Source organism: Eschrichtius robustus, chromosome 3 (genome assembly GCF_028021215.1).
Source record: "Eschrichtius robustus isolate mEscRob2 chromosome 3, mEscRob2.pri, whole genome shotgun sequence".
Lineage (NCBI taxonomy): Eukaryota > Metazoa > Chordata > Mammalia > Artiodactyla > Eschrichtiidae > Eschrichtius > Eschrichtius robustus.
In genome coordinates, this window is record NC_090826.1 from 106,444,837 (window position 1) to 106,466,597 (window position 21,761).

At 40.1% G+C, this 21,761-nt stretch overlaps 1 protein-coding gene across 1 annotated transcript in view; it reads left to right on the forward strand.

The window, feature by feature from the left end:
* The window catches only part of LOC137762554 (myomegalin-like), a 99,838-nt gene that overhangs the window by 34,274 nt on the left and 43,803 nt on the right, over window positions 1-21,761 (forward strand). The window contains exons 2-3 of the mRNA XM_068540617.1: window positions 10,471-10,526; window positions 15,175-15,320. Of these exons, the coding sequence (XP_068396718.1) occupies window positions 10,471-10,526; window positions 15,175-15,320 (202 nt within the window). The remainder of the gene's footprint in view (window positions 1-10,470; window positions 10,527-15,174; window positions 15,321-21,761) is intronic.

A 21,761-nucleotide genomic window follows, 5' to 3' on the forward strand; every position in this document is an offset into this window, starting at 1 on the left:
TTTTAAAACATCCAGAAGCACTGAGGACTTGTTTTCCTCTGTCTCAGGACATCTTCTGAGCTCTATGATCATCAAGACAAGTATGATCTGAATTTTCTTTTTTTTTCATGGCTGAAGCACTTCACTAGTCATAGACTATTTATTATAACAACAACAACTTGTATTTTTCATAGCATTTTAGTAGTTTCTAATACATTTTCCCTTAATCTGTCTCATTATCTCCATTATCTCATTATCTCCTTTTCTGCGTGTTCCATTCTGCAGAAACTTCTTTCTCCCTTTGCTTTTCCAAGGCCAACTAGGGAAGAGGTAACCTGCACCTGGTGTCTACTTATCCTGGCCAAGGTAGAAGAGTGTAAAGAAGCAATAACTGCTGATATATAGAAAGCATTGACTGACAAAGAAAATTGAGTAATTTCTAGCACTTCATACAATTTGAGAATATATTTTCCACTTCATAATGTGGAACATTATTATTCATGATGTGGAATAACATGTCATGTCATATTATAATACTTTACTTAATCATTACCCTATAGTGAGTCCTTTAGGTTTCCAGTTTTTAACTATTATAAGTAATTCTTGATAAACTCTAGGTGCATAAGGCATCTTCTTCCATGGGATTATTTTTGAATGATAGATGTTCAGAAGTAGAATAACTGTGTCAAACACTTCTAGTTCTTGAAAATACAGTGCAAATTGCTCAGAGTTTAGACTCATATAACTCATATTAAAATGAAGGATATTTCATTCCATTTAAATATCTTTTTCAAGACCTGAGTCCCTATATTGCAGAAGGGGAAGTGGAGGCACACTGACATAAAATGGCATATCCTAGGATAATCCCAGGTGAATCAGTAGCAACATTCTCAACTTTTAGCCTCTCCAGAGTAAAATGCTTCACTATTGCTATTAATCTCTGTTACTATCCTAAAGTGTTTCCTGAAATGATAAACAGAAAATTTCAATATAAGAAAGTAAAAGTGGATATAAATTACTTCAAAATTCTGCATACATATTAGGATGTCTATTGCAAGGAGAGGAAAAAATAGATGCTGTATTTGGTTATGGGATTATGGATAATACCCCTTATATGCTGCTTTAGAGCTAAGTCAGTATATGTTTTTATAGCAGAAAGAAATTTACATTTATTTTACCAAGTGACAACACGTAAAGTTTGGAACTGAGTTGGTCTTAGAAAAGATTCTTCTGTGCATTATTTATAGATTTCCAGATTATTGGTGCCTTGGGGGCAGAGTTATTGCCAGCAGACCTAGGGAGCTGGTGTCTCTTTACTCGTCCTGAGCTAAAATTATTATGAGTGGGCCTTAATATACCAGTTGTTCCCGCCTACACACCTAGCCTTGCCTTTGCTAGGATAACTTTGTTTATTCTTTAGAGGTTAGTTTCAGCATTATCTCCTTTTGGAGTTATTTTTGGAACCTACGTCTGGATGTTCTCTATAGCCAGAGCACACTCTGCCTTCTCTGTTATTGCATGTGGCTAGTTAGTTTACTTGGTATTTTACATACTCTATAAGTTTATTGGAAGAAGGGACCATCTTTTGTCTCTAAATCTTCAGTATCTTACAATGTTTCTAGCATATAGCAGATCCTCAGTTAAGAACTTTCTAGAGAACATTCCCTGCAAGGCTTATGTGAATATCTGTTTGGTAGGTGTCTCTTTCCTATGGAATGGATACAGCAGGTTATCAAATCTTGATGCCATTGTACATTCAAATTGTATTTATTCGTTGTTTAAGAAATATACGTCAAATTCCTGTTACGATCTAGACTTCTTAAATGCTGGGTACCTGATAGCGAATGATATAAAAACCCTGCCTTCAGGGTGCTGACATTCTAGACAGGTCACAATGCACAAGTATATATTACTGCTGTAACTTGACCTCACAGTTCCTTAACTCTAATTCACTTCAGCACACCATGAACACAGCCATCCTTTGTAGCTCATCTTCACTCCAAGTTCTCTATCCTTAGGACCCTTAACACTGAAATTATATTCCCTGACCACAAGGTCAAGTCCTCCATCTCTTCATTCTTTCTGAATATTCAGTTTACCTTATCACTTACTCCTTCATATCTTCCAGGCCATCTGCTCTTCATTCATCTCCCTACTGACCCGAGACCTCAGGGTCAGCTATTCGAATCATTTTCAGCACTGCTTTAGAACCTCTTACTGCCTTAATAGTCCCCCACCCTTGGTAACCCTCAGTTAATTTTATTATCCTCTGGGATTCTATAAGCTTTGTTCCAGTACATTGTAAAACCACACTCAGAAGGAAGACTCTAGATTCATTCTTTCTAATTTCAGGCAGGTTAATGGGCAGCCCTTCTCCTCCCCTGACTCTTCCTCTTCCCCTAAAGGTGCAATCCTCAAAACCTCTGATTTCAATAATAAGAATAAAATCAAGATGCAAAATTGCATGTTCGGTGTTATTTCTATTTTGTGGACTGCACACAGGCATATAAACTGAAGAACAGCTAAAAAGAAATACATGAAAATCTTTCTCAATGCTGCCTTTAAGTGGTAGCATTTTTGATTATTTTTTCCTGTACACTTTTCTCCTTTCCAAAATTTCTGGAAAGAACACATAATTCTTTAAAAATCATTAAAACCAGGCACTATAAAGGAAGGAAAAAGTAAAAGATTACGCAAATAAAAGATTAGGTGAAAACAGAAAAAAAATCATCTATCTCTTGATGTTTGGTCAGGGGCTCTGAGATAGACTGAGCCACAGCCTCGGCATTCCCCAGTGCCTTGTGAATAGTGGTTGTTAATGAAAACTGCATTGCCAGGACCAAGAGTAAAAAGCACAAGCTAAGTTGTAGAAGTAGGTGGAGAGACCATATACCATCCCTGAGTGATGTGGCTGAATTCAGAGAAGATTATTTTCACTTCTCTTTTGAAAGCGTGATGTCAGTGTCTTGGCTGATTCAGGGGACAGGGAAGAGAATTTATTAGATATTTACATGTCTAATAACCTCATAAGGCAAAGTGAGGAAAATAATTATTTGAACTGCCTTTTATCTGTTTACAGTATTAAGAGGTTTCTCTGAACCTTGAGGAATAGCAGCATGAAAAATGTTAGTTCCTTTTAGGATAAAGACAGTGCAGGAGGAAAATAAGTCATAAAACTCAAAGTTGTTGCAGATGCACAGTGATGCTTGTAGCTCCTGGTAGCTATTGAGGACTTAGCACTACAGAAAACTGCCTCCCAGAGTTCCATCTGGCCACGGCCACGCTCAGTGAATAGATCCTGTTGAGTGAAGGGTGTAATTGCAGCCTGTACTGGAGAAAAGTGGATGTTACTGTATCCATGCCAAGTCAGCTCACACTTAGTCAGCATGCAGAGGGAGACTCACAAGTGATGCTTTCTCTGTTCTGAGGGGCTTTGCCAGTTAAGCATTCTAGCTTGCAGAGGCTATAATGATAGGTCTTGAGATGAAAAAAAAAATTATAATCTTGCTGTATTTATTATACACCCGTCTTGTGCTCTGCATCTGTGACTTCTACCCTATTTGCATTTGAATGTGTGTTTTTGCAATTCTGTTGCCAAATGGGAGATATTGGCAATATTTGGAGCGGAGAAGATATACTCAGTGTCTCTCTTGGCAAGAGAAAAAGAGATCTGAGAAGTCTCAGAGCTTGTTCACTAATGGCCTTCCCGATTTTGATTGTGTCTATTTCCATCGCCTCTCCCGGCTGTCAGCTTATTCCCTTTGTCTTTTAGGGACAATGCCAAGTGTTATCACAGAAAGGATTCAGGGGAGGCATGAATATTTGGAGGAATGTGGGTAGAGATAGGGAAGTATAAAATAGTGAATGACTCACTTTTCAGGATAGAACCTATGTAAAAAGTCATATTTGCCACTTCCTTTTTAGGATTTTAATTCATTTGTCACATGGCATCTGTTATACCAGTACTCAAATACTCCATTATGAGCTCTGTATGTATTGGGGATGAGTTGGTGTCCCAAGAAACAAATCTGTGTCAGAATTTGAGTCTAAATTGCATCTCCTCCCCACAGCAGCACTGCCCACATTTCCCTTCACCTTACTTTCTCAGGGGTCATTTCCCTGGAGTCAAGGCGGGTACAAAGGAGGCTCCTGGCAAAAGTGTGGGTAGAAATAGGGCATATTGGACGAGTAAAAGTTTGGAGTCAGACTGATACAGCTTTCAAGTTCAGACTTACCACCAACTAGCTGGATAATCTTGGGCAAATTACTTCATCATTCTAGGCCTCTTGTTTCCTCATCTGTACAATAGGGGTATCAGTACCTACTGAATTTTGTGAGAATTGAACGAGATAATGCCTGGAAAGTATCAGTCAGTCAATAAATGGTTGTGGGTGGTGATGGTTGTCCACAATATAATGATAACGGTCGTTTAATTCAAGATGAGTGCTGAGGAAAATTCCAGTGTAAGAAAACACGTGGAACTGTAAAGTTACGCACAGGCAGTCTGAAGACTATTACCTGTGGATGTCTTTGTTTCTAAGTTGGCACTGCTTGTGAAACCCTACCATTCAAAAATCACGTATTAAAGAAAGTAGGCCACAGTTCTCCTTGTCCTTCTGGCCCTTTTATATCTGCAAGGGTTGATTGTGGATATAAATTTAAAACATGAAAAAGAGATGCTTGAACATTAGAAAGATTTCTTTTATTTGAATCCAAATCTGGAAATTCATGACAAACGAGCTTTAAAAATATGGAATTAGAACAGGGTTGTTTGGGCCCCAGTAAACAGCAAACTTGAGCAATCTTCCTGTCCCCCACTATCTGAGATGGCCACACTGAGACTAATCCCTTACATATTTTATCTTTTATCAAGGGCCTTAAAAGAAGACCAGTGTAAATAGATCAGAATATGTTCCTTAACTTTTTAAAGAAGAATTAACCTTTTAGTATAAAAATAGTAAGAAATTTTTAAAAAGGAAGATATTCACTCGTATTTTCTACCATCGTAAACCCCCAGCCTTTTCACTCCTCTGGATTCTCTGCTACTCTGTATAGCCTCTATCTGTACACATTTTCACTCTGGTATAAATCTTAGTCCTAAACCTTTCTTGCTGACGTTATTTTAAATCACCTTTAGGGATTCTAAGTAGTTAGATGAAGATGTAGTGTTTGAGGAGGGAAGTGTAGATGAAGAACTGGTTTTCCCTTTGGCTCCCCCTAATACTCCTGCCTCAGGGTTAGAGTTTGGGGGAGGAAGGCTTGAGGAGGGGAAAGGTAAAAAGGAAGTTGGAAGGGGTCCTGAGGAGCAGTTAATACTTACTCAGGTTGGGGGGGGGGAGCAAAATAAAGCCCTGAACGCACCCTTTATTTTCCTATTTTGGGGCCTTTGTCATGTTTCCTTATGTATTCATACCTATCCTCCAAGGTCTGAATTCAGTGTTCTCTGTTTTCTGTAGGTTTCCTAGACCCCCCTCTCCTCATCGGGACAAAATTAATTGCTGTCTCATTTATGTTCTGAGATTTCTGTTTTCAGTCTCATCCTTCTACTCATTCTCTCTTTGAATCCTGTCCACCTCCCCCAGTAGACAACTCTGAGCACCTTGATTTCAGGGCATTTCTTTTTCACCTTTATGATTTCGGAGCTTGTCATACAAGCAACTTCTCAATAAATGTTTATGAAATGGAACGAAAAACTCTAAAAATAGCAACCAAGGCCCAGTTTTTTGCTCTAAGTGCTGGTATGGCAGATTGCTTTTCCTCCTCCTGAACTTTTGTTCATAACAAGAAAGCCATATAAGAAGGAGTTTGAGAGACAGAAAGTGCCTCTGGGAGATGGCCTTTGTCCCTCAGCCTCACCGTGAAGGAAGGGTGGTGGCGCTCGATAAAGTGGAGGGGTGGGCCAGACTGTGTGGTGCCCCGACGACCTGAGTGTATGTGATTGCCTTGGGGAGGCAGCCTGAAAAAGCAACCGCCCCTTTGGGGGTTTGGACACTCTTATGGGAAGAAGTAGCCCTAGGTTAGTCATCTTAATAGGCTGACCAAGGAAAAGAAATTTATGGGGCCTCGACAGACAACAGCTCCTTAGATACAGTTTGGGGTGGTTTTGGTCTGCGATACTAGTATCTCGTAGTGTTCAAAGACTTGTTGCAGACCTGCTTTGTAATGTTGAAGTTGTATGATTGCCATCTTGCCCTTGCTCATGAATAATATGATCCATTAACACAATCCATTGCTTTTCTCAGTCCACAAATTAAACAGACCAAAACACAAGGCAATAACACCAAATACGCAGTTTGCAAAGGGTGGTCTATGGCTGCCTTATAGAAAATATCCCTCTGCAGACTGCATCTTGGTGTTACCCTTTGGTAAGGAAGGACCCAAGTTTCGACCCCTCCTCCCAATGTTATGAGAGACCAGACTAGTGGGACCAGTGAGCCGCTCACATCTTGGAAAGGAGCCATATGAATGGCCATTTTCAAGAAAAGCAAAATTGAGTGCTTGGCTAGTCCTAATGTAATTGAAACTACCATACTTAGAAAACTACTGGAAGAAATCACCAGAGCACAGTTTGACAGCATCAGAGTATCAGAATGTAGCAGATAGCTCTGAGAGGAGCAGTTATTTTCTGATCCTCCTCAACCTAATCACCCTGGAAAGCTGTAGGAAAAGCTAGTACTGTGGGATATTGAATGTTGATGTATTGTTTGGGTCCAGTATCTTCAGAGCTCCTTATCAGCAAGTCAGGAAAATGTGGGTAATACACCAGGCAGAAATTAAGTGGGTGAACAGCTGGTAGGTGGGTTGTACTTGGAAAATGTTTGGTTCTTCAAATTAAGCAAGAGAGTGTCTCAGCAAAAATTAGTAAGTATGGGGAATTCCCTGGCGGTCCAGTGGTTAAGACTCCGAGCTTCTACTACAGGGGGTGCAGGTTCAATCCCTGGTTGGGGAACTAAGATCCCGCGTGCTGTGCAGTGCAGCCAAAAAAAAAAAAAATTAGTAAGTATGATTTTAGTGGAATTGGTATCAGTATTGACACATTGGTGAGGTAGCGAGCAAAAAGATAAGGCTCACTGAGGGAGAGTTTAGTTCATTTATACAAGAAAAGCATGTAAGGTAAAACATGCAGGTAACATGTATTGATAAGATAGGAGTATCTTTGGGGAAAGATTATATATGTACATCTACGCAGGAGAGCTGTAAGTGCCCTGGTGAACCACATGCTAGCTGAGCATGAGTCATTCATTGACTGATGTTTTTTATAAAAAAAAAAAACAAAAAACTAGAAACACTTGAATTTGAGAAACTAGGACAAGGGTATACAATTTCTTCTGGGCTTGGGTAATAGAGAAAAATTTACCAACATCTGTTACTGCTCTGTGTGTGTGTGTGTGTGTGGCCAGGCTTGGAGTCTGTCTCTAGCATACCCCAATTCTCTTTGCACTTTGGTTTATCAGATATTGTCACAAATTGCAATCCCCTAGACATATTATACCCTGTGTTTCTTCACCATGTGCCCCTTCTCTGGGGGAGCATCAAATTCCTTACCAACCTTTCGGAGCAGCTGAGTGAGCCCCACTCTCTGGCAATATGAGAGGGAACTTGAGCTGTTAACAGAGTTAAAGTGATTTTTAAAAAACCTCCTGAGACTACAGAAAGCCCATTAACTCAGTACTCATCCAAAGTGACCTCTCTACCCTTCTGGTTATTGCTTCATAGTCAGGCAGCCAGCTCAGGGTGAGTGTGGGGTTGGGGAGAAGGTGAAGTATCTTGTGGCATATGCATCGCCTTGTTGTAACTTGCTCCTGGTCTAGAATGTGGACTCTTCGGAGCAAGGAGAATTGAATGAGATCATGTCTGGAAAGTTCCCCCATCCTTGGAAAGTATTAAAATGGGTTTTAATACTATTAGCATCTAGGAGAATAGAATTGTGTAATTACTGCAAGGAACCTTAGAAATTCATGCATGTCTTTTACACATATTTAAGGAAGCTGAAGCCCAGAGGTAAAAGTGACTTTTAAGCCCCTTAGTAGCTTGCCATCGCAAATTAATGAATTGTGTACTGAAGCCAGTAGGTAACCCAAGACAGTGTCTTAAAGCAGAAATGAAAATTTTGTCTGCATTTGATATATACCAGGGTGACAGCCTCAGAGACCTATAAGGAGCCAGGCTAGTATCATAAATGAGCGCATGAGCTGGGATTACAAGAATAGGGAGTGACGGGAACTGTGGCAAACTGGAGAACAAGTCTCTTCTGTTTAAAGGCAGCAGGTTATCCCTCTGTGTGGGAAGGCAAGCCCAGTATTGCCAGACGCATTCATTTTGCAAGAGAAGTTAGAAATGGATCAACCTTGTATTGACCAAATCAAACATGTTGGATGGGCTGAATTTGGCCTGAGGAATGGCTTTGCTCCTGACAGCAGATACACAGTTACCCAGGTCTGTGGGCTGAGCACAAAGGAATCCATCCAATGCATGAATAGCAGCAGCTAATTATAAGTTTTTTCCCCACAAATTTTTCAAGATATTGTTCTAGCTGATAGTTTCAAAATCCTTGCCCTACTTTTTCTCAACAGAGGGAAATCCATAAGTAGTACATTCATCTCTTTCCTTCTTCACTCTCAGGGAAAGATTTTAATGAGAAGTGGAGAAGGGGAAGAGACAGAGGGCCTGGAAGAACCCCAAGCTGGTGATCTCCTTTTGAATAATAAAGAATCACCAGGTGGTGGGTATAGTCCAGCGTGCCCTGTCTGGTACTTTCATGTCCATCTGGAACTTAACAAAGTGAAGATTTATGCCAAGATCCAGCCCTGAGGCAGAGAAGAAAGAACACCAACAGTTTCTAAATAAATGCCAGGCTCTCTCCCGCCTCTCTGTGAATGTCTTCTGGCTTTTAAAAAGAGAAGCCCTCTAAATCTCTGGCAATATAATTATTTTTAGAACAACTAACTGGGAGTACCCAAGGGCTTAAGGAATAAGCTAAATGTTGAAAGCATCTCTCTGTAGGATTATTGCAATCACCTCTCTGTTTCTGCCTTCCCCACCCAGAGAGTCTGTTGTCAAAACATTAGCCAGAACTTTTAAAACATTCGTCACTCAGTTCACCGCTTTTTTTGACTCACAAGACTCCAGTGACTAAATTTCTCTCAATGTCCCAAAGGCTTTATATAATCTGCCCTCTGCCCAACTTTCCTATTATTTCCTTCACCACACCTCCTGCTTCTCAGTCTGCCCAGCCACACTGGCCTCCTTGTTGTTCAAAAACTGCTCTGGCATGCTCCCTCCTAAGAGCCTTTGCATTTGATGTCCCCTGCTTAGAAGACTCTGCCCAAATACTCATATTATTGCTTCTCAGAGAAACTTTGCCTCCTGAAAATTGCAATCCCCTCCTCCTCCCCATAGCTCCAGGATTCCCTACCTCTATTCCCTACATTAATTTTTTATAGTATCTCTCCCCAATTGCTGCTGTACATTTTGCTTTTTTGTTTCCTTTTACTATAATATTAGTTCCATGAGTGCAGGCATTTTGGTCTGTTTTGTTCACTGCTACATTTGTGGAGCTTAAAACTGGTGCCTAAAACCATAGTAGGTGCTTCACAAGTATTTGTTAATACATTTTGAGACTTTTTTTCCCCTTCTGTGCTAGGAATGGTGGCCTTCACTGTGCTGGACAGATACACCTCTGGCTACTGCATCGTGGTGTTTTTAACATTTCCATTAATAGACTTTGTCTGTTTTCCAAGTTTTCTAGGTCAATTCTACTTCCTAAACATATCTTGATTTTTTTTTTTTTTTTTTTTTTTTTGCTTCTCTCCATTTCTCCTATCCTATCCCTTAGTTAAAACTATCACAACTTCTTGCTATCCCCATCTACTTTTGTTCCCTCTACACAGTGTCACTCAACAGCCAGAATGATCTAAAGTCTAAATCTGGTCACTTACCATTCATTCCCTCATTTAAAATCCTTCAGTGTTTTCCCATTGACCTGCACATAAAACTCATATCCTTACCCCATCCCTCAGGGCCCTGCATGGTCTGGCTGCAACATTGGCTTTCTCTGTTCCTCTAACAGGCCAAGTTCCTCCCTGACTCAGGGTCCTTGCTGTTCCCTCATGATGGAACACTCTTCTGTTCCCATTTTTCATCTGGCTGACATTCTCTTCATCTCAGTTTAAGTGCTCTTTTCTCTGAGTTTCTCTGAGTCTCTCTACTAGTTAAGTTACTCTGCATATTCCTTCATAGCACTTGCTACAATAGTAATTCAGTGCTTGTGGAACTGTTTGTCCAATGGCTGTCTCTACAAATACCTACTGAGGATAGAAACCCTTCCTGTGGGGTTTGTCTTTGTCTTTCCAGCACTTAACACTGTCCCTGATACATAGTACTAGCTTAATGACTGTGGAGAAATAAATAAAAATAGATGTCTTGCCACCCAGGGATTGGACACTGTGTGGGGTGGTATCTCATTAATTAACGATGTGTTTCTCTCCACAGAGATTATTTTGCAGAAGATGATGGGGAGATGGTACCTAGAACAAGTCATGCAGCAGGTAAGGAGGTTGTGGGCCTTGCTTTGCCAAATTCTTGGTCTCCTGCTGATCATAATTCCCTTAAATTATAGACCCTTTAATGTCACCATGGCATGTAGTATATAATTCCCCACCTTCCCAGCACAGTGCAGTAAATCATAACTGAAATACTTATGTGAACTCTTCATACTTTTTTTTTAATTTTTAAATTTTTAAAAAATTTATTTATTTATTTTTCGCTGCATTGGGTCTTCATTGCTATGCGCGGGCTTTCTCTAGTTGCGTCAGGCGGGGGCTACTCTTTGTTGTGGTGCACGGGCTTCTCATTGCTGTGGCTTCTCTTGTTGTGGAACATGGGCTCTAGGCGCACGAGCTTCAGTAGTTGTGGCATGCAGGCTTCAGCAGTTGTGGCTTGCGGGCTTGGTTGCTCCGTGGCATGTGGGATCTTCCCAAACCCGTGTCCCCTGCATTGGCAGGCAGATTCTTAATTAAAGTTAGCCTTTGTAATTGTGTATGTGAAATCTATAAATTCTACAGGCCTACCATACTCATTTTGAGCATCAAGAGTCTCCATTTTGAGGTAAAAATTGAAGGACTAGGGCAAAATGGAAGGGGAATGAAGAAAATGCCTACTATACGCAAGATATTAGGTTGGGTACTTTCACTGATTATTTCATTTAATCCATATAAATGCTCTGTGAGGTAAGCATTATTATACCCATTTTTACAGAGGCAATGATGCTCAGCAAAATTAAGAGATTTGCCTAAATTCCCACAATTAGCAAGTGGTCAGGATTCATAACCAATCTTTTTTTTCTTTAACATTTTCGTTGTGTCCATATCCAATCTTCAAAGGCTCTTATCTTTGTACCATATCCTGTGAATCTAACTGTAATGTATTGTTGTTTTCTCAAATTTTCTTCCATTTAATCGCCTATTTAATGTCACCTAAATGTGGAAGAAATCATTTTTTTCTAACTTATTTTAATTAAAACATTTGCATTTACTTAGAAATATCAGGTTATCAACAAAACCATTACTATTACTACTATTATTATTATTAATTTGCAATCACAGTGTGGTATACAAGTAACAGAACAACAATTATTTTGAACAAGCTGAATCAAAGACAATTGAAAATGGGAAAATACCCAACTCTATCTGTAATTAATTTGTGCTGTGTACCAATAAAACCTGCTTTAAATTTCTGTGCTAATTTAAACCCATGTACTCAATCAGGCAACGTTAGTGGCTATTGAAAATACCATTAAGGATAGGGCTATCTAAAGACACACTTGATAGTATGTTATTTTTACAAACATGAATAGACACTGTACAGTGTCCAGTTTAAAAACAAATCATATAAATCATATGGCCTTACATTCCGCACCCCCCCCCCCTTTTTTTTCTTTAAAATTGGTTATGTAATGAGTAGTTAAATACTTCCAGACAAGAAAAAACCTGCCCTGGAACCACACTATTTATCATCATTATTTTCTTTTTAATCTTCATCTTCTTCATATTTCTCCTTGTCATCATCTTCTTGACCCTTTTGTCTTTCTTCTTTTTTTTTTTAAACAGGGAATGCTCTTCTGTTTTTTTTTTTTTTTTTTTGGCCGTGCGCTGTGGCTTGTGGGATCTTAGTTCCCTGACCAGGGATTGAACCCCATCAATAAGCATTTAAAAAAAAATTCTGAGAAGTTGATTGAAGCATCTGGGGACTTTTTCTTGCATTCCTTCTGGAAAGTCTGTAGAAAGAAAGAGAAAAGAGGGAAGGAGGGAGGGAGGCATATATTCTCCCATCCCATAGGTTGCCCTTTCATTCTATTGATGGTTTCCTTTGCTGAACAGAAGCTTTTTAGTTTGATGTAGTCCCACTTGTTTATTTTTGCTTTTGTTGCCTTTGCTTTTGGTGCCCATGCCTATGTGGTCCATTAATTTTCGACAAAGGAGATAAGAATATACGAGGGAGGAAGGAAGGAAAGAGAAAAGAAAAAGGGGGAAAAAAGAAAAGAAAAAGAAAGGACAGAAAAAGAGCATATTATGATATTTTTCTTCTTGGCCCTTTCAGATCGCGTTTGCCCATGTGTCTATGTCTAGTTAACTTTTCCTCAGTGGGGCACAGAGTCACCTAGAGCCCATTTCACTCTCACTTGCACTGACACTGTCTATGGATCTCAGTGTGTTGCCATGCCTGTCATTCTTTCTGATTAAAAAAAAAAAAATATTTGTTCAGTAATAAAGGTGCATTGCTTCTTACTGTCAGCCAAGAAAGATGTATTTTTCTATGTCTTCTGCCTGAGTCTACAACCCCAAGCCCACCTCAATCGGAGGTCATTTGCGTACCATGCTTGAAGGAAGCCCTGATTTCTTATTCTTTCACAGTGTTACTTCTCCAAGGCAGGCCTAGGGTGAGTAGCAGCTTAGCCTTCGCTAGCTTCTCCCAGGGCAGTGCTTCCTTTGGTTAATGGAAAGACTGTGTCTCTTCCCCTTTGCCTGTTTTTCCCTGACTCTCAGGCCTGTTACAATCCCCTTCCCTGCTAAAATAACACAGTATTAGCATTCTGCTAAGAAGTTTGAACGGAAGGAACGTGGGATTGGTTCTGCCACTTTTTGCAATGTAATCTTGGGCAAACAAACTTGCTCAACCTTTATTTACTCATTAGTTAAATGAGTGTAATAATCACATCAGTCTATTTCACTGGTTGCAGTAACTATAAATGAAATTATTCCTATACAATAACCTAAAAGATTCTCTGTAGAGAGATTTTGTAGAAATACTTCTTAGCTAGTAACTTGATTTTTTATTTCAAATAAAGCTATTTCAGTTATCTTTGGTCATGTGACACACCACTCTAAAACGTAGTGGCTTAAATACGTATAGCTGATTCACTTTGTTATACAGCAGCAACTAACACAACAATGTTAAGCAATTATACCCAATAAAGATGTTAAAAATTAATTAATTAATTACTAAAACTTAGTGGCTTAAAACAGGGGTCAGCAAACTGCAGCCCATAGGCCCAATTGCCAGTATTTGTAAGCAAAGTTTTATAAAAGCACAGTCATGCTCATTCACTAACATATTTTCTGCATCTTCTTTGAGCTATCAGGTCAGAGTTGAGTAGCTGTGACAGAGTCGATGCCCATGAGCCTAAAATATTTACTATCAGGCCCTTTAAGAAAAAGTTTGCCCACTCAAGGCTTAAAACAACAATGGTTTATTATTTCTCACAATCCTGGATGTTAGCAAACTGGGCATTTCTTCTGTTGGTCTCACTTGGGATCACTCAAATAACTGCCATCACTCAAATAATCTGACAGCTTTTTTTTTTTATGTCTTTATTGGAGTATAATTGCTTTACAATGGCGTGTTAGCTTCTGCTGTATAACAAAGTGAATCAGCTATACGTATACATATATCCCCATATCCCTTCCCTCTTGAGCCTCCCTCCCACCCTCCCTATCCCACCCCTCTAGGTGGTCACAAAGCATCGAGCTGATCTCCCTGTGCTCTGCAGCAGCTTCCCAACAGCCATCCATTTTACCTTTGGTAGTGTATATACGTCACTGCTACTCTCTCACTTTGTCCCAGCTTCCCCTTCCCGCCCCCCGTGTCCTCAAGTCCATTCTCTACATCTGCATCTTTATTCCTGCCCTGCCCCTAGCTTCATCAGTACCGTTTTTTTAGATTCCAAACATATGCGTTAGCATATAGTATTTGTTTTTCTCTTTCTGACTTACTTCACTCTGTATGACAGACTCTAGGTCCATCCACCTCATTACAAATAACTCAGTTTTGTTCCTTTTTATGGCTGAGTAATATTCCATTGTATATATGTGCCACATCTTCTTTATCCATTCATCTGTCAGTGGACATTTAGGTTGCTTCCATGTCCTGGCTATTGTAAATAGTGCTGCAATGAATATTGTGGTACATGTATCTTTTTGAATTATGGTTTTCTCAGGGTATATGCCCAGTAGTGGGATTTCTGGGTCATATGGTAGTTCTATTTTTAGTTTTTTAAGGAACCTCCGTACTGTTCTCCACAGTGGCTCTATCAATTTACATTCCCACCAACAGTGCAAGAGGGTTCCCTTTTCTCCACACCCTCTCCAGCATTTATTGTTTCTACAATCTGACAGCTTGACTGGGACTGAGGGTCCAAGACAGCCTTTCTCAAGTGTCTGGCAGTGGTGACTGGCATCTTCATTCCCCCTGTACTTGGCCTTTCCTCCCCCAGGAAGGTAGTCTGGGCTTCTTCACAGCAAGGTGGCCTTGGGGTTTTAGGAAGGCAAGGACAGAAATGCAGGGCCTCTCAAGGCCTAGTCTCCTGAACGCATCCAACAGCAGCATTTTCATCACATTCTCTAGGTCAAAGCAAGTCACTAAGCCAACCCAGATTCAAGGGGTAGAGAAATAAACCCCACTTCTTGATGGCAGGAGAAGGAACATCACATGACAAAGGCATGTGGACATAACCTAGGGTGCTGCGCTGGGGACCACTACTAATATGATCTACCACAGGCTACTGTATGTGAACTGCTTCTCTGTGGCCTAGAACTGGTTCTTTTTTTGCAGAAACCAAATTCTGCTGGAACATGCAGGTTGGGATGATCATAATGCCACTATTATATAAAATTTTCTGTTGTTCTGTTTCACTGGCAGCTTTTCTTAGTGACACCAAAGATCGAGGCCCTCCAGCGCAGTCACAGACCTGGAGAAGTGGTGAGAAGGTCCCCTTTGGGCATTCCTTGAGATCATTTGAAAGACCCCTTCAGGTGCAGACCCAGGCTCTTCGAGACTTTGAGAGGGTAAGTCACATGGGTGGATAATTGTTATCCCAGTTAGAAGGAGTATCAGGGGATAGTGGTGTCTTATAAAAATATGACCCATAGTTTAGCTTGGATTATGGGTATTCTTATCAAAATGTTGTCTCTTTCAATAGCATTTATCCCAATAAGCTTATGCACTGTTAACTATATGCTGAGCACTGTGGTTCATGGGCAATTGCCTGTACCACTATTTCTGCTTAACATTTTTACCCCTGGTTTACTTCTCAGATAAATGTAGGAAGTTTAAATGGCACCCTGGGAATCTGTAGGTGGGCCATAGTGAGCCCAGGAGACCTAGTCAGTCGGCTGGCATTATATGCTCTGCTGCTGGCTTGGACCACTCTGGATATCTGGATACCGTCTGCAGCATGAGGTGGCTCAGCCACAGCCATTTGCTTCTCAACAAGAATCCGGCATTGTTGCTTGAAACTCCTGATTTAACTCTTGAAGTGCTCTGCATCTTGATAGGTTGATCCTTAGATTTGGCCAAAAGCCAAATTACTGACAATGTAATACAGGCCCCCAGCTCCCTGTGCCCTGGTTTGATCCAAGGAAGTCTGCACAATAGAACCTATCTACTGGAACCTACCTGCTGGAACCTATCTACGGCCTGGAAAGAGCACCCAGGATTTCTTACATCCCTGTGTGCTAAAAAAGGAAACAGCTCTTTGGTGCCCCCTGGGGGTTGCCCAGGAATCAGGACACACATGTATACTGTGTAAAAATGCCCTGAGATGTGTGGGTTTCTTTCATTCTTGAATTGACAGCTTTTGTTATATAAAATAAAAATTCCATTTTCAAAAAAAGGTTAATAAAGCAGTGTTGACATGCGTTTACCCTGTCTTCTTTCAATTTGTAAATAGAAATGTTTCACTAGGACCTAATGTACATCCTACCAGACATTCCTGTGGACAAAGAATATATTCCATATAATGTGTGCCTGAGAATTTAAACAGCCTACTCTTGGTTTTTGTGCTCAGAGTTGTCATGGATACCGTTTTTTTAAAAAAAGACAAAGAGTTTGCAGGAATATTAAGCAGTTTTGAAGACTAACCCTCTGAACAGCTGTGGTGCTGGTGGTAGGAGTGGGGGCAGTACCACCCAACCCCTTCCTCTTTTCCCCCTTTTGCATCTACTGCAGTGCAGAAAGGGTGAGCAGAGCTGCGGCACTCCCCAAAGCTGTGAGGGTGCTCTCTGAAAGGCAGTCTGCCTGCATGTTCCTTTTGGTGGAGAGGTGATTTGGATCATAGAAATGAAGGGTGTCACCTCCACTGCTCAGATGAATGCCCAGGTGCTGTGGGAGAGGGAAAATAATGGGCTGAGCTGGGTGATGAGCAGGGGTCAGCTGACTTTCAACTGTGGAGTCCTAAGTCTTTTTCTCTGAGCAATAAGGTCTAATATCGCTGGTTAGTCCTTACTCCTCGATGCTGGGAACCACTGACAGAAACCAAGGTAGGATGCAGAGAAAAGGCCAATAAGAGATATTTTACATGTCTCTCCCCTATGTGTCAAGCGATATATAAATAACAATGAGACTACAGCACATGCATTTGTCAGAATGGTCATTGTCAGTAAACCAAGCTGTGACCTGCTCACAGGTCTGTTCATTCTTACATCCATTCATCCATCCATCCATTCTGTAGACTTTGAATGATAGCACCTGCTGTATGAAGAACCTCCATGAAAGGATTTGAAAATTAGAGGAAACATTGGTTAGAAAAAAAAATGTAGGAGGGAGAGTGACACAATCCAATGTCCCACCCTAAAAACTGGTAAAACACTAAATAACATGATATTTTCTCTAAAGTTTAAATCATGCATTCCTTGGGATAAAGGATGAGATCTGTACTCGGAAAGGGGAAAGGGACATATTAAAGGTTTGTGCCAGAGAAAGGTCGGCTCCTCCAGGGCATGAAGCAGATGTCAAAGAGATACAGGCCTGGGCTGGGCAGCCAGGAATCCATCTGTCTTAGTCCATTCAGGCTACTATAACTCAGACTGGGTAGCTTATAAACAACAGAAATTTATTTCTCACAGTGCTGGAGGCTGGAAGTCCAAGATCAGGGCACCAGCAGGGTTACCTTCTGGTGAAGGCCCTCTTACTGGTTCATAGCTGATGCCTTTTCACTATGTTCTCACATGGCAGAAGGGGCTAAGGATCTCTCTGCAGCTTCTTTTATAAGACATGAAACCCAAAGGCCCATCTCCTAATACAGTACCATCATCTTTGAGGATTAGGATTTCAACATATGAATGGGGGCGAGGGGGACACATTCAGACCATGGTGGCATCCTTACTTCACTTATCCCTGCAACAAATACTTGATCACTTCAAATAAGATGCTATTCCTATCCTTAGTAATAGTCTATTGGGAAGTACAGACATTGCATTACTTACAATATAATGTGTCCTTATGGTAAAGATAAGGACAGTGTACTCTGAGATCTTGGGAGAGAATGTTTAATTTTATTAAAGGACAGAGAAGGGCCTCCTACAAGAGAACACCTCTCATGGGGCTGCACATTGAGTGAGGTCTTCAAAGTTGAGTTAGATTTTACCGGTTAGAGAAGGAGATTATAATATTCCAGACAAAGGGGAAATTTGGGGGAAAGGAAGAGAAGTATGTTCATGTATAGATCTGATAAGAGACTGGGCTAGAGGGATGCTATGGTCTGAATGTTTGTGTTCCCTGAAAATTCATATGTTGAGATACTAACCCCTAAAGGTGATGGCATTGGGAGGTGGGGCCTTTGGAAGGTGCTTAAGTCATGAGGGTGGAGCCCTCACGGATGAGATTAGTGCCTTATGAAAGAGGCTCCAGAGAGATTCCTAGCCCCTTCCACCATGGAGGATGCAAGAATTCTGTGACCCAGAAGAGAACCCTCACCTGACCAGGCTGGCACCATGATCTTTGACTTCCACCCTCCAGAACTGTGAGAAATAAACTTCAGTTGTTTATAAGCTACCCAGTCTGTGATATTTTCTTAAAGCAGCCTGAACAGACTTAGTCAAGGGAGGTAAGGAGGGAGACTTAGAACAAGGAAAGAAGTAATATTAAAGATACTTAATCAGTAAAAATTAATTGATCAGTTAATGTGATTTCTTCTGAAATATTTGTTGATGTAGGAAATTCTAGGGAAAAGAGCCTTTGATTCCAGAGTAAGTGATAATAGACTAAAAATGTAAATACTGGCACATTATGGAAAATACATCATTGGTCAATTAACAAGTGAAAGTGACAGCATCTTTCTTCACTATATTGGTGCAGGAGGAAGGGGCAAAGGGAACAGAGCTTTGAAGATATAGTTTTCTTTCCTTTTCTTTTTTTGCATTCTGTATCCCTGACCAACAGTATGAGTGAGGCTAGAGAAGGATAGGCAGGGGGAAGGGGTCAGAAATAGTGACACAGATGAGCCTACTCAACTTTATACTGGTAGAAGTAAATTAATAGGTATTGTTCCCCATGATAAAAGAGTTTTGCTTAGTATGTATGCTTCATTTGTACTTTTTGAATGAGTGAATGATTTAATTAATTTTTAAACCTTGTCAGCTTTGTTTTAAAGGCGCTTCGCCCCGCCCCCCAAAGATACATTGATGGAGTGATCTCTATTCTTTCCAGAACTATAGACTTGAGAAGTGGATTAAGTGCTTCTCATAAATTGCCTTATTTTGTCTTTACAAACCTGCATGAAACAAGCATCACTGTTCCTATTTTCAAGTGAGGGAACCAGAACTCATAGAGATTGTGACTTTTTCAGGATCATGGAGTTTAGGTACCATGATTACAAATCCTGAAAGGTTGTTGGGTCATTTTACATAGTCATATGTCAAATGGCCATAGTCATATGTTGAGAAAATTCTTTCCTATATGTTTTCTCACTGATCACAGCACCCACCCCACCTCCAGCATCTCTGGGGTGAGCGAGACTAGAGCAGCACATAGATAACACTAGCTAGCGTGTGTTGATCACTTTCTGTGTGTCAAGTAGTGTGCTAAGTATGTGCAGTATCATCTCATTTAATGCTCATGGAAACCCTGTGAAGAAAGCATGATTATTACACCAGTTTACAAATCAGGAAATAAAGGCACAAAGAGTAACAAAGGAACTTACCAAGCATCTCATAATGTGCTGAGAATACTCGTCATTTTTGTGACCTAAAATAGTACTTTCTATGTTGGTGGTAATAAAAGTGCTGACTCATATAGGCCTGGAATCATGAGCTCCTCCTGTTTAGATGGGCACAGAGTGCAGTTCTATCTTCCCTAGGTAAACTGTAAATCCACTTTTATCTCCCAGTATTCTCCATCACATGCTTTCTATTCCATTAATTCTGAACTGCTTGCAATTCAAAGTTGTTTCATACTTCCAAGCCTTTGTTCTGGCTGTTCCCGCTGCCTAGAATAATCTTTCTCTTCTCTTCTTTACCTGGTTAAAGCCTACTCATCCTTCAAGTTTCAGTTCAGGTTCAGTTTTTTGTTTATTTGTTTTTCTTTTTAGGATGCCTCCGCTCATTCTCCAATCTCAAAATATATACCCAGACTCTAGGCAATTCAGAGGCGGAAAGCCTCTTGTTCACCTTTTTCTAGTCTCTAGAACCTAGCATAAATGCTGGTACATAGTAAGTGCTCAGTAGATGTTCATCAATTAAACTAAATTTGTTGAAAAGTGTTGAAGATTAGGTGTTATATTGGATTTATATTCCCCCTGGCTTCTACTTCAGTATTCACTGAGTGTATTCACAGTAAGTAAAATGATTCTAAAGAGGGTATTGGTATATTAATTAATTGGTTAGGATAGGAAACTGAGAAGTCGGGAAAAATACATTTATTTTTTGAAGTCCAATGCGCTATCCATTGTACTACAGAGCCAAGTGGGAAAAGTACATTTATTTTTAATGGTGAGTTTAAAGGGAGATAACTGTCTACCTAAACTGGGATCATAAAATTATAAATGTAAAGTAAGAGAAAGAAAGCAGAGACCTTTTGAAATATTTGACAGGATTTATTAAGAAGATCATAATAATAGCTAATAATAATATTTATTGAGTGTTTATTAAACACTAGGCACTTTTTAGACATTTAACCCATTTTATTTCAGCTCTTTTTCAGTTCATTTTCCTAACTTATGAGATAGATATTAGATATTATATTACATCCATTATATGAGTGAAGAGACCAAGACTCAAAGAACTTGATGAAAGCTATTACAGGTATAAAGTGGCAGAGCCAAGATAATTCCAGGAGTCAAGGTTCTTGGGGGAATGAGAGGACCATTCAGAGAAGGAGAGGTTACATTAGCGCAATGTGTGCAATTTGGTTTTATGCAGAGAATCAAAATGGCAAATGCTATATATAGAAAAGCCATGGAAAGGGTAGGGGTCTGTGGCTTTAAGGTCTAGAGGAGGCCTCCACTGCCCTCCCCTGTTTACACATTTTCTAATAATGTTGTCTTTCACATGAAAATGCCAACAAGACCAGCTGCAATGTTTGCTTAATTATAGTCTGAAGCTAGCTTTTCTGGGCAGTCTGAATCCAACGACGGTGAGTCAGCCTGTTGAGGCCCCACCCATCCTGGCACATTTTTCCACTTGGGTCTTGAAGTCTGGGGGGGTGGGGTGCGGGGAGTGAGTCCTAAAAGAGACTTTTCTACCTTTATGGAGATCTGAGTTATCACGGCCTGGGTTTCCTGTTCTAGTTTAGGTGAGTCTGGGTCATGTCACTTCTGCCTTTAGGTCCAGCCATTTCAAGTGCTTCTTGAGTTTCTCTTTAATTACAGCCTTGGAAAATGAAAGCTACTGGTGAAGTACATTTTCTTTCTTTCTTTTTTTTTTTGAAAATGGCATTTATGTTCCTCAAACCACAGTGCCCCAAGCATACTGGTTTTGGTTTCACTAGTGTCTTGAGACTTTCAAAAAGTTATTAGATGAGAAGGGAAGGGGAGATAAATCTGAAACTTTCAGCAATCATAAGGACAGGATTTTTTCTTTCTTGTTAAACATGACTTTTCAGAGGGATTCCACACAGTCATTCCACAGAACTTCGGCAACATTTTCATTCCTAAGCAACACTGCCAAAAATAGGCATCAAATCAATCACATTTTTCTTAAGAACTATGAATAAAAGGAATGAGTCTGAGTGCTGTAGAGGATGCAGAGGTGTATATGAGTTACGATTCTCAGAGAGCATACACTCTGATTAGGGACATAAGAAATTTAAATTACACGAAATTTAATTTAAATAACATCTAAGGCACCAGTGGAAGAGATCACAAGATTAGAGTAATTGCCAATCAAATGTATGTCTTTAAAACCTAGATGTTAGGACAAAACATTTTTTCTAATTTGTATTCATACGTATAGGTAAACTTTACAAAGTTATAAATATTGGCTCACATTTGGTTACACAATTAACAAAGTAAC